We start from the raw sequence: 16,908 nt of genomic DNA, 5'->3' as shown, positions 1-16,908 counted from the left end.
GGTGTTGAGTTTGATAAGTTCTTTATAGATTTTGGATACTAGCCCTTTATCTGATATGTCATTTGCAAATATCTTCTCCCATTCTGTCGGTTGTCTTTTGGTTTTGTTGACTGTTTCTTTTGCTGTGCAAAAGCTTTTTATCTTGATGAAGTCCCAATAGTTCATTTTTGCCCTTGCTTCCCTTGCCTTTGGTGATGTTTCTAGGAGGAAGTTGCTGCAGCTGAGCTCGAAGAGGTTGCTGCCTGTGTTCTCCTTTAGGAATTTGATGGACTCCAGTCTCACATTGAGGTCTTTCAACCATTTGGAGTCTATTTTTGTGTGTGGTGTAAGGAAATGGCCCAGTTTCATTCTTCTGCATGTGGCTGTCCAATTTTCCCAACAGCATTTGTTGAAGAGACTGTCTTTCTCCATTGGACAGTCTTTCCTGCTTTGTTGAAGATTAGTTGACCATAGATTTGAGGGTCCATTTGTGTGCTCTCTATTGTGTTCCACTGATCTATGTGTCCGTTTTTGTGCCAGTACCATACTGTCTTGATGATTACAGCTTTGTAATAGAGCTTGATGCCAGTATTGTGATACCACCAGTTTTGCTTTTATTTTTCAACTTTCCTCTGGCTATTCGGGGTCTTTTCTGGTTCCATACAAATTTTAGGATTATTTGTTCCATTTCTTTGAAAAAAGTGGATGGTATTTTGATAGGGATTGCATTGAATGTGTAGATTGGTCTAGGTAACATTGACATCTTCACAATATTTGTTCTTCCAATCCATGAGCATGGAACCTTTTTCCATTTCTTTGTGTCTTCCTCAGTTTCTTTCATGAGTATTTTATAGTTTTCTGAGTACAGATTCTTTGCCTCTTTGGTTAGATTTATTCCTAGGTATCTTATGGTTTTGGTGCAAATGTAAATGGGATCGACTCCTTAATTTCTCTTTCTTCTGTCTTGTTGTTGGTGTATAGGAATGCCACTGATTTCTGATTTCAGCTCCTAGTTTCGTTGATCTGTTCTACTGTTCTTTCGGTTTCTATTTCATTGATTTCTGCTCTGATCTTTATTATTTTATATCCTGCCACTTTACTGAATTCCTGTGTGAGTTCTAGCAGTTTTGGGGTGGAGTCTTTTGGGTTTTCCACATAAAGTATCATATCATCTGCAAAGAGTGAGAGTTTGACTTCTTCTTTGCCCATTTGGATGCCTTTTATTTCTTTTTGTAGTCTGCTTGCTGTGGCTAGGACTTCTAATACTATGTTGAATAACAGTGGTGATAGTGGACATCCCTGCCATGTTCCTGACCTTAGGGGGAAAGCTCTCAGTTTTTCCCCATTGAGAATGATACTTGCTGTGGGTTTTTCATAGATGGCTTTTATGATATTGAGATATGTACCCTCTATCCCTATACTTGATTCCTTGATCAAGAAAGGATGCTGTACTTTGTCAAATGCTTCTTCTGCATCTATTAAGAGGATCATATGGTTGTTGTTCTTCTTTTATTATTGTATTGTATCACATTGATTGATTTGCAGATGTTGAACCAACCTTGCGGCCCAGGGATAAATCCCACTTGGTCGTGGTGAATAATCCTTTTAAAGTACTGTGGGATCCTATTGGTTAGTATTTTGGTGAGAATTTTTGCATCCATGTTCATCAAGGATATTGGTCTGTAATTCTCCTTTTTGATGGGGTCTTGTGTGGTTTTTGGATCAAGGTAATGGTGGCCTCATAAAACGAGTTTGGAAGTTTTCCTTCCATTTCTATTTTTTGGAACAGTTTCAGAAGAATAGGTATTAATTCTTCTTTAAATATTTGGTAGAATTCCCCTGGGAAGCCATCTGGCCTGGGCTTTTGTTTGTTGGGAGATTTTTGTATACTGCTTCAGTTTCCTTAGTGGTTATAGGTCTGTTCAGGTATTCTGTTTCTTCCTGGTTCAGTTTTGGTAGTTGGTACATCTCTAGTATGCATCCATTTCTTCCAGATTATCTAATTTGCTGGCATAGAGTTGCTCATAATATGTTCTTATAATTGTTTGTATTTCTTTGGTGTTGGTTGTGATCTCTCCTCTTTCATTCATGATTTTGTTGATTTGGGTCCTTTCTCTTTTCTTTTCGATAAGTCTGGCCAGGGGTTTATCAATCTTAATTCTCTCAGAGAACCAGCTCCTAGTTTCCTTGATCTGTTCTACTGTTCTTTTGGTTTCTACATTTCATTGATTTCTGCTCTGATCTTTATTATTTTTCTTCTCCTGCTGGGTTTAGGCTTTATTTGCTGTTCTTTCTCCAGCTCCTTTAGATGTAGGGTTAAGTCATGTTTTGAGACCTTTCTTGTTTCTTGGGAAAGGCTTGTACTGCTATATACTTTCCTCTTAGGACTGCTTTTGCTGCATCCCAAAGATTTTGAACAGTTATGTTTTCATTTTCAGTTGTTTCCATGAATTTTTTTAATTCTTCTTTAATTTCCTGGTTGACCCATTCATTCTTTAGTAGGTGGTTCTTTAGCCTCCCTGTATTTGAGTTCTTTCTGACTTTCCTCTTGTGATTGAGTTCTAGTTTCAAAGCACTGTGGTCTGAAAATATGCAGGGAATGATCCCAGTCTTTTGGTACCAGTGAGACCTGATTTGTGACCTAGGATGTGATCTATTCAGGAGAATGTTCCATGGGCACTAGAGAAGAATGTGTATTCCGTTGCTTTGGGATGGAATGTTCTGAATATGTCTGTGAAGTCCATTTGGTCCAGTGTGTCATTTAAAGTCTTTATTTCCTTGTTGATCTTTTGCTTAGACGATCTGTCCATTTCAGTGAGGGGGGTGTTAAAGTCCCCCACTATTATTGTATTGCTGTCGATGTGTTTCTTTGCTTTTGTTATTAATTGGCTTACATAATTGGCTGCTCCCATGTTAGGGGCATAGATATTTACAATTGTTAGATCTTCTTGTTGGATAGACCCTGTAAGTATGATATAGTGTCCTTCTTCATCTCTTATTACAGTCTTTGGTTTAAAATCTAATTTGTCTGATATAAGGATTGCCACCCCAGGTTTCCTTTTGGTGTCCATTACCATGGTAAATGGTTTTCCACCCCCTCACTTTCAATCTGGGGGTGTCTTTGGGTCTAAAATGAGTCTCTTGCAGACAGCATATTGATGGGTCTTGTTTTTATATCCATTGTGATAGCTTGTGTCTTTTGATTGGGGCATTTAGCCCATTCACATTCAGGGTAACTATTGAAAGATAGTAATTTAGTGCCATTGTATTGCCTGTAAGGTGACTGTTACTGTATATTGTCTGTGTTCCTTTGTGGTCTATGTTACTTTTAGGCTCTCTCTTTGCTTAGAGGACCCCTTTCAATATTTCTTGTAGGGCTGGTTTTGTGTTTGCAGATTCCTTTAGTTTTTGTTTGTCCTGGAAGCTTTTTATCTCTCCTTCTATTTTCAATGACAGCCTAGCTGGATATAGTATTCTTGGCTGCATATTTTTCTCATTTAGTGCTCTGAATATATCCTGCCAGTCCTTCCTGGCCTGCCAGGTCTCTGTGGATAGGTCTGTTGCCAATGTAATGTTTCTACCATTGTAGTTTACAGATCTCTTCTCCCGAGCTGCTTTCAGGATTTTCTCTCTGTGTCTGAGACTCATAAGTTTTACTATTAGATGTTGGGGTGTTGACTTATTTTTATTGATTTTGAGGGGGATTCACTGTGCCTCCTGGATTTTGATGCCTGTTTCATCAAAATTTGGGAAGTTCTCCACTATAATTTCTCCAATATACCTTCTGCCCCCTCTCTCTTTCTTCTTCTGGGATCCCAATTATTCTAATATTGTTTCCTCTTATGGTATCACTTTTCTCTCAAATTCTGCCCTTGTGATCCAATAGTTGTTTATCTCTCTTTTTCTCAGCTTCTTTATTTTCCATCATTTGGTCTCCTATATCACGGATTCTCTCTTCTGCCTCATTTATCCAGCAGTTAGCGCCCCTATTTTTGATTGTACCTCATTAATAGCCTTTTTGATTTTGACTTGGTTAGGTTTTAGTTCTTTTATTTCTCCAGAAAGCGTTTCTCTGCTATCTTCTTTGCTATTTTTAAGCCCAGCTAGTATCTTTATAATCGTCATTCTGAACTCTACTTCTGACATCTTACTAATGTCCGTATTGAGTAGGTCCCTGGCAGTCGGTACTGCCTGTTGTTCTTTTTTTGAGGTGATGTTTTCCATCTTGTCATTTTGTCCAGAGGAGAATAGATGAATGAGATAACAAAATGCTAACAGGGTAACAACGACCCCAGGAAAATATACACTAAACAAATCAGAAGAGACTTGGAACCGGGGGAGAAGAAAGGGAAAGAAAGAAAAAAGAAACGAAAAAGAAAAAGATAAAGATAAAAAAGAAAATAGAATATGGTCAAATATGATCAGGCTGGTGAATAGATCAGTGCCACAGACTAGATTTTGGGTTATTTTGGTCTGTTAGAAGAAACTGCCTCCCAAAATTTTAAAGAAAAGCTTATATGTATACAAAAATAAGGGTTGATATGATGAAGGGATGGAATGTGACTCTAAAGATGAAAAGTATAAAAGATTTTATAAAAGGAATTGATAAGAAGTTGGTTGAAAAAAGAAAGAAGAGAAATTGAAAAAAAAAAGGGTGAGAATGTGATTAGGCCGGAGAGTAGAACAAAGCCATACACTAGAGATTTAGGGTATATTTTGCTCTGTTAGAACAAACTGTATCCCAAAATTTTAAAGAGAGAACAACTTATATATATATACCAAAAATAAGGTTAACTACTATGAAGGGATAGAATATGACTCTAAAAATGAAAAATAAAAAACAATTTTAAAAAAGAGATTGATAAGATGTTGGTTGAAAAAGGGAAATAGAAGAATTAAAAAAAATAAAAAGAAAAAGAAACAAAATGAAATTTAAAAAAATTAACTTTGAACTACTAAAGAATCAGGGGGAAAAAAACCATGAGTTCTATGTGCAGTATTCCCCTAGCGCTGGAGTTCTGCCGTTCTCATTGATCAGTAAACTTGGGTCTTGGGTGGCTGTTCTTGCTGATCTTTTTTCTGGGGGAGGGGCCTGTTGCCCTGGTTCCCAAATGTCTTTGCTGGAGCCGGAATTGCCCTGCCCTTGCCCAGTTGGGCTAAGTAATCTGCTCGTGTTTGCTCTTGGCAGCTTTTGTTCCCATACAGCTTTGGGGGACCATAGTGAAAATGGCGGCCTCCCAGTCTCTGCCCCGGAGGAGCCGAGAACTCGGGGCCCCACTCCTCACTGCGCCCCCAGAGAAAAGCAGTCAATCACTCCGGTCTCGCTCGTCTCTCCACACTCATGCTCACCCGGCCTGTGACTGAGCATTTTTAACTCTGGCACACAACCCCGTGTGGAGTCTCCAAACCCTGCAGAATCCTGCCGTGGGCTCACGTGCTGCTCCTCCCAGGGGAGGAAGGGGAGTCTCCTCGGATCTGCCACTTGTTGGGTCCCTGCTGGAGGAGCAGTGGCCGGACTGTGACGCAGATCATGGTTTATGGCAACCCCGAGCTGAGAGCCCACTCCTCGGTTCCATCTGTGCAGCCGGCTTCCCTGCTCCGATACCTGGGAGCTCTGCCACACTCAGGCACCCCCGGTCTTTCTGTGACCCCGAGGGTCCCGAGACCACACTGTCCCAGCGAAGGTTCTGCGTCCCCCCCCACCCTACCCCTGTTTAGCCACTGGAGCGACGTCCCTCAGCAGAGCCCACTTCTAAAAGTTCCAATTTTGTGCTCCGCTGTGCTATCACTTGCCAATAGTGGCTGACGGAGGCTCCCTCCCCCCGCCATCTATCTTCCCGAATATCTCCTCGGATTCACTTCTCCCCATGTCCTGCCTTCCAGAAAGTGGTCGCTTTTCTGTTCAGAGAGTTGCTGCTATTCTTTTCTCAATCTCCTGTTGAGTTCGTAGGTGTTCAGAATGGTTTGATCCCTGTCTAGCTGATTTCCTGGGACCAGATGAAGTTTAGGTCTCCTACTCCTCTGCCATCTTGCTCCTCCCCCTTTCCTATGAATTCTTATTTTTTTTTTTTAAAGATTTTATTTATTTATTTGACAGAGAGACACAGCGAGGGAGGGAACACAAGCAGGGGGAGTGGGAGAGGGAGAAGCAGGCTTCCGACAGAGAGGGAGCCCAATGCAGGGCTCGATCCCAGGACCCTGGGATCATGACCTGAGCCGAAGGCAGATGCTTAATGACTGAGCCACCCAGGTGCCCCTCCTATGAAATCTTACTACAGGTTTTTTTTTTCTTCCTTCTTTTATAGATCTATTTTCGAGTCTTAATTAAATGCAGACCTCAGAAGTACACACTCTCATATACGTACAGAGTTTCCAACTTTTCTCCCATTTCTTTTAAAATATGTCAAAGATATCAAGCAACGTTTGGGCTCTTTGGTATTAAAAGGCACTTGCCTATTATATATAAAGGATATATTGAGGTACCAAGGAAAGAGGAAAGTTAATTTTCCTGTAACTATTATGACCTTCACTGAGATCAGTTCGTTCATTCAACTATGCATTCATTTTTTCATTCATCAGTTTTATCAAATATCAATGTTATGACCAAAAGCAAACTCCCATTGTTACTCCACATCTTATTATCTGGCTAATTAAATGGCTAACTGTATTAATTATCTCAAGTTAATGGTACCACAACCAATTTAAGTGAAAAATTGGAAACCATCTTACATTCCCCTTTTCTGTATCATTACTTCCAGTCAGTTCTGTTAATTAGTCCCTATCCCCCTTCTTTTAAATAACCAATGCCTTTGTCTTAATTTAGGCTTTTATATTACCTGAACCTTTGTAGTAGTCTTAGCTTTATTTTTAACCACATTTGCCTAACTATCCCACCTACTCACTACTGCCAGTTATTTTCCTAGACTATGAAGATGATCATTTCACTTTCCTGCTCAAAATTCCTAGTGATAACCACATTATGCAAAAACAAAGGCCAATTACTAAAGGTGTCCTACACTTCTCTTTACAAGCTGGTCTTTGTTATTGCAGCTAAATCTAAACACGGAGAAAAGTTTTGTCAGGCCTCTGTGCTGTTATGTGAAGTTTTAGGATTCTTCTGCCTGGAATGTTTCTTTTCCTCCTGTTTATGTAACAGTTTGTATTCATACCTTCAAGCTAAATCTTAAGTTTCATTTTACTCTTTTAGTGACTTCTCTGTTAGCCTTCCTTCTCCATTTGTCTTGTCTTTTCCCTCTGCCCTCAGTTGTTTCTTCTTTTGCTCCTGTATCTGTGTTTTAGATATCTGTCATGGTTTTATAATTGTTTTCATGTTTGTTTTTCTGGTGAAACCTCCTTAAGGGTGTGTATGTTATCTTTGTATGCCCACAGTCTGGGGGATACCCCGCATGAAATAGATGCTCAGTAAAATTTTTGAATGAATGAATGACTCTGAGGAATAAATAATGTCAATTCTAGCAGAAAAAAATCTCATTGGGGAAATAGTGGATAAAAAAATAAATAGATATTTAGTTAATGCTATCTTATTTATGGGTGCCAAATATGTATTAGGAACTATTCTTTATAGTTTTCATACATTGTCAATTATCTGTAATATTCACAGTCACTCCACAAAGTAGGCATTATTATTCCTCCTTTTTTAGACATGGAAGTAGGTCCAGAGAGGCTAAATAATTTGCCAGAAGCCATGGAGCTAGTTACCTGGGAACTCAGTTTATATCTGTATGAATTTAAAGTTTGTACTTTCCAGCCCAGCACACTGAATTATCTCATACACAGGAGAAAGAACTCAATAAATACTTGTTAAATAAGTGCTTTTTTCTATATTAGGTATGGTAGTAACTATAATAATACATCTAATATTATTTATCTTAAACTTGTCTTTGGATAGCTGGAAATCCTCCTCTGTTTATAGACATTTATTTACATGTATTCTGTTTAGAAATTTGAAATTTCTAAAAATCTTACTCCAAAATATAAAGACTGTATTTCCTGTGTTACCTAGATGGCATTCTGGTGGAAAATTTTTAAACTCAGTGAAGGTAGTATAGGTAAATTTGAATTCTTATGCATGTAAACTATAAGATTTTTCTTAAATTTATTTGAAGCTCCCATTTTTATGGCTTCTTCTTGATAATTTTGTAGTATTTAGAAATATGAGTTGTTAAATGACTGACTTTAATGTTTTTTTTTTCCTGCTTTTAATCAGGAAAAACATATGTATTGCTTTCTGATCAAGTGAAAGATTCAGTTTGCAATGATTAGAGTTAAAGATTACCTAAAATGAAACAACTTTAAAAAAGACCTGTGTTTTAGGGATTAAATAGTTTGACCTGACATTTTATTTTTATAATTGAGGAACAATGTTGTGTTATTGCCTTCCATGAGTTGTTGAGTGCACTATTTTTATTTTCTGAATCAAAATGAATTAAATTGAATTTTGTTCAAAGTTTTTCAGACACCTTGAAATAACTAGTATTTTAGTGGTTGAGAATTACTACTATAGATTTATGTTTTTTAAAATATACTATATGAAATAAATGAATACTGCTTTTAAGTAATTTGGGAAACAAAGTTTGTATTATATATTTTTATTTTTTGGGGGGGAAACTACGTCTTATTTTCCCTCCTTAACCACTGAAGGCATACTTGTTCAAGTATCTGTAAATTTTTTGAATTTTTTTATATTTTAGAAAAATATTTCTGTATTCTCAGCCTTAGGTTATTAACTTTCAAAAGAGTAAGCGTTGAATCCACAAATTGTTACAGAACTTAAGCCATTCTGTATCAAAATATACACTTAAAATGCTTTTGGTTGGCCCTAGTAACTACAAAGTTAGAACTTAATATAAACTCATTCCTTGATTCTTAATGTATATTCACACATTATCAAGTTAAAAATATATAATTATTCTTGGACATAATAAATCTAAATTGTGGAATTGAAATCACCTAAATTTTATTATAAATGTTAAAATGTTTTTCCTCTGACGGGTCTCTCCTCACCATACAATCCAAAGTAGACTCCTAGGTTATTCTTTCTCAGTTTACACTGGTTTTATTTTTTCCCTCATAGTAGTCTTCATTATTCGTCATTTTATATACCTTTACTTGTCTAATCTGTGTCTCTTTCATTATACCATGAATTTCAGGAGAGCTGGACCTATGCTCTGTCTGGTCAGACTTGGTTATTTGTGATGCCTGGCAGAATATACATGTTATTAAATGAATGAACACAAATATATTGTATTTCCATAATATTTGGATCTTGGTATAGTAGAAGGAGTATCATTCCAGGGTTCAAGGCATTCTAGGTCTGTCTTCATCACAGATTTATTGTTTATGAGTCACTTCTTTCATCTGCAAAATGAGAAATAAGATGGGGAGCTTGAAATAGTAATGTGTAATTATTATTATTCTTTCAAGCATTTCTTGTAGTGTGTTATGAATGTTATGATTGCTTTTTTAGACAATAACTAAACATGACATTAAGGTCTTTAATATTTTTTTTATTTAAGTGGTACATGATCAGCATTGTCCACATTTATAATCGATGGAGGAACAGTGAAATTCGGTGTTATGTTAATGGACAACTGGTATCCTATGGTGATATGGCTTGGCATGTTAACACAAATGATGTAAGTTTTTTTTTTAATTTGTGCTTTAATGTATTTGAGTGTGTGATCTATCACTGTTCATAACATGAATTGTATAATAAAATAGTTTGGTAGAAACTTAATAGTTGTACTTTGAAAGTTTTTTTCTGTTAAATGAATTTTTAGGTCTTAAATTTAATATAATTAAGTTGCTAAAATAGATAATTAGTGGTAAAAAAAAAGGAAAATTGCTCAAAAATTTTTAAGTATTAGGTCAAAAACATCCATGCAGTATTCTATTCTTTCTAGAATTTCAAGCAGTAAAAACTGTGTCTTGTACCTTATTTGGATGTGAAAGGAAGACTTTAAATAAAGTGATTAAGTATAACATGTAGTCACTATGTCTCGAACAGAGGGAGGAATGGGCAGAATAATGTTAAGAGATAAGGTTAGATTGACAGCAGAGGGTGAAATCCTGCAGGGGCCTTACATGCAAACACAATACCTGGGCTTTCCCATCTTACCCAGCATAAAAATTTTTGGAAGGTTTTGAGCAGACAAGTGATGTAATGCTGGTTCATATTTTAAAAATATCCGTCAGGCTGCAGTATTGAGAATATTCTGAAGGAAAAAATGACAGAAGAAGGGAGATCAATTAAATGACTTATTGTAATAATAACAAACATAATACTAGTTTTGATTAGCCTGTTAGTAGTGAGGGAGGTAACACAGTTGGATTCTGGATAGAGAATATCTAGAGTTAAAACCTCAAGAACTCTGTTCTAGGCTTTCTCTTGTCATTATCCTGACATGTTAGAACCAAAGTAAAAGATGTTTTCTAGTACCAAAAGTACTTCCAAACCCAATAATATACGAGCATTCCAGTATACCTCGTTTTATAAAAACTTGCCTCTTTTTAACAAAATTCACCTCTCAGTATTGTCCGTATCTCTCCAGACTTTAATTTACTTAAGAGCAGGGTCTCTTCTTGTTCTCTCTGGTATTCTTTTAAATCGTACTATGTGCAAAGTCCATAGCTTTTTCCCTGAGTCATGGGTTGGAAGAGTACCCCCTGCAGACCATATCTGAACCTTGACCTGTTTTTGCATGACCTGAGAGCTAAGAATCTTTGTTTTGTTTTGTTTTTCATTTTTAGAGGTTTTTCTTTTTTTAAAGATCCAGACAAACAAAAATCAAAAAAGATTATATGACAGAAACCACATGTGGCTTGAAAAGGTTAGAATATTTACTGTCTGTTCATTTATAGGACAAGTTTGCTTTTTCTGCCCTGGAAACTCATAGTTGGGCCACAGTCAGTAAATTTTTGAGAATGATTTTGTCAGAATTAGATACACAGATGAAATTCTGCTTCATGTCTGCCTTCCAAAGGGGAGAGTTTTTATTATAGAGTGGAAGAAACCCAAGAGACTTTGTTGACTGTCACTAACTCTACAGTTATATTTAAAAAGGAAGGAAGGAAGGAAAGAAAGGAGGGAGAGAAAGAAAGAAAAGAAAGACTTAAATTTTTGAGTTATTTGCAATAGTACACCAAAAAATGGAGAAGCCTGGGCAATAGCACATATGTACACATAACATCATGCAGTAAATTCTTCAGTTCCTATAGTTTTAATTACAGAATGGGTATTTGATGAGGAGTTTTTATCTTCATAATTCATTCACAAATATTTTGTCATTCTATTGAGGCACCAAGGGGATACCATACATATTTAATGTCTTGCTTTTTAGTGCTAAGGTGTGGAATAATATGTGAGGATGGGGGAAGGAAACTGGGGTGAGATTTTAAGAAGCAGAGATGGGAAGGGTCTAGGTAAGTGTGGCTTCTTAAGGTCTTCAACTCTCCAGATGGAGAGCACCATACCATCTACTTTAGGTTTGCAGATTTCGGTGATCATTATTTTTTTGGTTCTACATAATGCCTGCCCATTGAAGAGAGGGAAGTGATTTTCATAGGGTCCTTGACTTAGTGTGGAGAAATAGAGTAATATATATCCCTGGTGGAGAAATTAGATAGTTTCAAAAATTAGGCCTTATGTGTTTATGGTTAAAATTTGGAATGATCATTCTCTGATTCAGATAAATTTCTCTCTACATGGACAATTGTTAAATTATTAGAGTTTTAAAATTAGTTTTACTTTTGTAAATAAAATTATAAGCACTTTGCCTTTAAGTATAACATTTCTAAAGTGGTTACGTGATTAATGAATAGATGATTATTGTTTGTTTTGCTTTTCTATAGATACAACATATTTAACTGATTTACTTTTTCTAAAAATCTTTAGCTGGCCTTTGTTATTTAAATACTCCATAAAGTCTTAAGTGATGCTTTCTTCTGTTGTTATTGTTATATTTTAAGGTATTCATGACAGTGAAGGCAGGTATCCTTAAATATTTTATCATTACAAAATAATACATTGATTTTTTTATGACTTTTTAAAAATAGAGCTATGACAAGTGCTTTCTCGGATCTTCAGAAACTGCTGATGCAAATAGGGTGTTCTGTGGTCAGCTGGGTGCCGTGTATGTGTTCAGCGAAGCGCTCAACCCTGCGCAGATATTTGCAATTCATCAGTTAGGACCTGGATATAAGGTAGTAATAACTATCTTACTACAAATTCTGTGGAAAGTTTTATGTGAATTCTATGTGAACTGTGATACAATATAACATATAGTGATAATCTTTCTTCAATGTGATTTAAAAGTTGTCTCTGTTTTTTGGAACTCAGCTGTTATTACAGGTTTCATTTTGTTTCAAAGGTGCTTTTTCTCTTTTTCACTATTTTCCTTTCATGAACTTTGAAAATTCTTTAGACTATTTTCTAATGTGAAAGCCATGGCTTTTGTTAACATAATTCTGAAATAATAAATTTTATAAAACCATATTGCTTAATGTGGTACTTAAAATCTCAAATTTTGAAATACATAATGAACAAATGAAATGACCATTATTGTTCAAATTAGAGATAATCTGGAAAGAATAAAGATTTAAAAGGAAAATGGTATAAAATCACATGTGGCTGAAATTAATTCAGTTCTAGTTTTTACTTTTACTCGTCCTTTACAATAGGCAGAGAAGGTCAGTACAGTAGTGAGTATCTGAATTTTGCAAAATCAATTATTTAATATGATTTATCATACTCTTCTGTTTTTTAACTTTCAAAATGAAGACTTATTTAGGCAAGATATTGCATTCACATATATGAATTAGTTTTTAGTGTGCAGTACCCCTGGCTAGGGAAATATGAGTTTTATTTAAATCACATTGGGAGCTGTGACATCCCAAACTGTTTGGAGCTGAGAGAAAATCATGCAGTGTAAGTCAAAGTATTTATAATTCTGAAGAAGTACATGTCTTGCATGGAGGAGCTGTTTTTTTTAAAAATTTAGTGTTTAAATAATCAGTGTGAAGATTGTATTATGAAAAAAGGGGTACTAAAATATTTCTGTTCCCAGTGATTTTAAAATAATCACAATATTAAATGACAATAATGCCGTCATTTTTATGTCAAGGTGAAAATACTTGCTACCATCTTTTGTCCGTATCATTAATTTTACTATCCCTAGAAATGAATTTGTGCTCATACAGCACTTTTTCTTCTGTGCGTCCTTTGGTTTAGGTCCTAGTTCTGCCATGTATTGGATTTGCACAGGAATGTTTCTGTAATTCAGATTTTCGGATTAATATACATTCTGCCTCCTTTTGTGCTTCTTTGGCTTGGCCTAAAATATTTGAAGTGGATTTCTTCAAGCACTGCCAGAATGATATTAAATGAATCAAATCAATGATGCATAATTAAGATAGAAATGAAGAAAAAACAGATATGCAAACTCTAAATCCAATATGATTGCTATAGTGCAATTTTAGAATTGACGGGAGCTTCCTGGCAGGAAAAAAGAAAAGGACTAAATATAAACAAGTTATGTAATTCTCTTATTTAGAAAGGAGCAAACATTGTCTTGAACCACTTTGCAAACTTAGTAATTTGTCATAATGGCTCTTTTTCATCATAGTCTTTTATAACAAAAGTGAAAATGAGTAGTAACCCTGTGTCACTGTGTTGTATACACAAATACTCATGTGATAGAGAATGTATTCCTAGCATCCTAACGTAGTCAATAGAGTACCTATATCAAAGTCAGAACTTTTAAAAGAAAATACCTCTAAATTTTGGGCATTGCATGAAAAAGTATTTAGTTTTGAAAGTTCCCAGCCTCTGGGTATAGCCCACTGAGCCCCTTGTTTTTTTGTTTTTTTTTTAAAGATTTATTTATTTATTTTAGAGTGGGAGAGAGAAAGGCGGAGGGAGAGAGAGTCCCAAGCCAAGTCCTTGCTGAGCGTGGAGCCCCTGAGGCTCAATCTTACGACCCTGAGATCACGACCTGAATCGAAACCAAGAGTCGATGCTCAACCGACTCTGCCACCCAGGTGCCCCCTGAGCCCTGTGTTATTAATGGAAATAGACTGTAAATCCATGGGTGTATATGTATTTTCTCAATATGTAAATATTAAAAATAGAATTACTATCAGGACAGGCATCTGTAAAAATTTTTGATATTGAAGTTGTTTTCTAGAAATTCAGAGAATGAAGGGAAAGAGGAAAGGATACAAATGAAGACAAGGAAAAAAGCTGAAGTGATTTGCACATAATAGTCTCAATTTTCTTGGGTAAAGTAGGAGGCAGTCACTTCCTATGAGTTGAAGGGGTAGAGAACTGCAGTGGAACTTTTATGGTGTTCAGGATATAATAACTAGTTGACATTTGGCTTAAATCACAGATGAAGCTAGAATTATTAATTGTTATATAATAATGTATTTATATTCATTGATGCACGTTATATGGAGCTTCCAATAAGTGTAATTGTTGGTATTCCCTATGATTCTGGGCTTAATGTAGATAGCATGTCAACATCTGGGCCCTGAAATAAAATAAATTAATTCCCCCCAAAATAATGTCCTCAGACTATATATACTATGCAGCCTGGCCTGTGTGATTTTGACTTGCTGACCATTAGAGTATTAGGTAATTTTCTTTCTGTGAATTGTCTGGTTTTGAGCAGTGAATATTTTGTACTTAGTTATTTTAGGGAAACAGTAAATAAAAGGAGGGTATTACTAATCAAATAAATCATTAGATTTGGAAGTAATTTGTAAAACAACAGAATTTCTCATTGTAACTTTGTCTAGTATAGAAAAATTTACTGTGAGTTAAGTGTATTGTGGAGCTCTATTTGATAGGGTTATTCAGTGTCTACAAGATTATAAAGTCTTACACATACAGTGGCCTTTTGACATGAACTTGCAAAACAGATTTTAAAGTTTTGATATTTTATAATTGTTATTGGACATTTCCTAATTATCTTATAGCCTCTTGTGGCAAGTAGTTCATCTCCATTGCTAAATTTTTCAATATTAAGTTTTGTGTTTTGTCCTCCATTCAAGAAAATGATAGCCTAACGATTCTTTATCAGTTTATTATATTATGATAAAGATCTAACTGATACAGAGAAAACGTATGGAACAGCCTCCAAAATTAAAAATCACTTTGGAGGAGCGCCTGGGTGGCTCAGTTGGTTAAGCGTCTGCCTTCAGCTCAGGTCATGATCCCAGGGTCCTAGGATCAAGCCCCACATCATTGGGCTCCCTGCTCAGCAGGGAGTCTGCTTCTCCCTCTCCTTCTGCTCCTCCCCCTGCTTGTGCACGCATTCGCTCTCTCTCCCAAATAAATAAAAATCATAAAAAAAATTACTTTGGAGGTTTTCTGATACTTGCTTGGATAGGCAAGCTCCTAAGAAAGTGATATTCCCACAATAACCTCTTAAAATTCTGCACCTTATACAGAAAACAACTATGTGAGGGCTCTAAAGACTGAATAAATGCCACCAGGTTTTAGAGAGGTGTTAAAACATGAAACAAGTGGTCAGCATGGGCTGAATTCTCCATTTTTTACTCTGATAGTAAAACTTTCTGGCCAGAAAAATTAACGTAAAAAGTACTTGGCCAATCAACATCACATGGAGATTAATGGGCAACCTCAGAAAAGAGACAGCCAGAGAAGAATCTGAATTCTGTATTTTAAAAAAACTCAGCTTGAATCTCTCACCAACTCCTGAAACCATGGTGATCATGACAAACTGATAATAGATTGTAAATAAGGCTTCAAGAACTGAACTGAGATCTGAGATACCATACATAGGAGGTATGACAGTCTGTAATTGTATCTGAGCAAGAAAATGACCCCACGAAACAAAAACAAATACTTTGCAGAACAATATGGTCTCTACAGAATAATTTTCACCATGTCCAGCATATAATCCTAAATCGCTCATCCTATGAAAAGCCAGGAAAATGTGACTTATTCTCAAGGAAAGGGAAAATCAGCACACACCAACTGCCAGGTAGCCCAGAATCATGGAATTATTACGTGAGCACTTTTAGGGAGCTATTATAACTAGTGAGGTCAAAAAAATTTGCTTGTAATGAACTGGGAATTATCAGCCACAAAATTTTTAAAAAGTGGAAATTTTAGAACTGAAAAATACATCTGAAGTTAAAAAAATCCACTGTATGGGTTTATTATTAGCAAAATTGATATGATAGAGAAATAAATAATCTTGGATATAGTTTGACAGAACCATTAGAAGAGAGAGAAAAGATTTAGGGGGGAAAGAAGAAAACCGTAGAGATATATGGGGTGGTTTTGAAATGTCATATGCAATGTATAAGAGAAAGGCCCAGAAAAAATATATGAGGAAATAATGGTAGAGAACTTCCCAAATTTCATAAAACACGCAAACAAACAAACTTATATTTATAGATTGAAGGAACTATGTAAACTCCAAGGCAAATAAAGTCAGGGAAACCCAGGGAAACCATAGAGCTGGAGCAGAACCTGTCAACCCAGAATTCTGAAGAAAGAAACTTGGATCATTAAGAATGAATGAATGAAAACATTCAGAATGATAAATATATGGATAAGTAAAATATCTTTTCTCTTACTTTCTTTAAAACGTATACTACTGATTAAAGCACAAATTATTATACTTTTATTGGTTTATAATATACATAAATTTAATATATATGGCAGCTCTAATAGAAGATTCTGGGAGGGGATATAAATGCAAACTTTTCATATTTTAAAAAATATCTGTGGGATATAAAAATATTGACTGAAATTCAATAGCCAAAATGAAATTAACAAATTCAAAGTCATATATCTTTTCTTGAAATGTTAAGTATCCAGTATTTAATTTCCCTATGCTATATAGACTTCTTTTTGAAATGAAAGATAACATATAT

The 16,908-nt window shown here is 35.6% G+C and overlaps 1 protein-coding gene across 4 annotated transcripts in view; it reads left to right on the top strand.

Annotated features, from left to right (window-relative positions):
• NBEA (neurobeachin) overlaps nucleotides 1–16,908 on the top strand; it is a 694,224-nt gene that overhangs the window by 102,775 nt on the left and 574,541 nt on the right. For all 4 annotated transcript variants that reach the window (XM_078070461.1, XM_078070460.1, XM_078070459.1 and 1 more), the window contains exons 7-8: nucleotides 9,516–9,635; nucleotides 12,055–12,201. In XM_078070461.1, coding sequence (XP_077926587.1) covers nucleotides 9,516–9,635; nucleotides 12,055–12,201 — 267 coding nt within the window. The remainder of the gene's footprint in view (nucleotides 1–9,515; nucleotides 9,636–12,054; nucleotides 12,202–16,908) is intronic.

The sequence above is a fragment of the Halichoerus grypus genome, chromosome 4, assembly GCF_964656455.1.
Source record: "Halichoerus grypus chromosome 4, mHalGry1.hap1.1, whole genome shotgun sequence".
In the NCBI taxonomy this organism is placed as follows: Eukaryota; Metazoa; Chordata; class Mammalia; order Carnivora; family Phocidae; genus Halichoerus; species Halichoerus grypus.
This window is presented reverse-complemented; position numbering and strand designations above follow the sequence as displayed.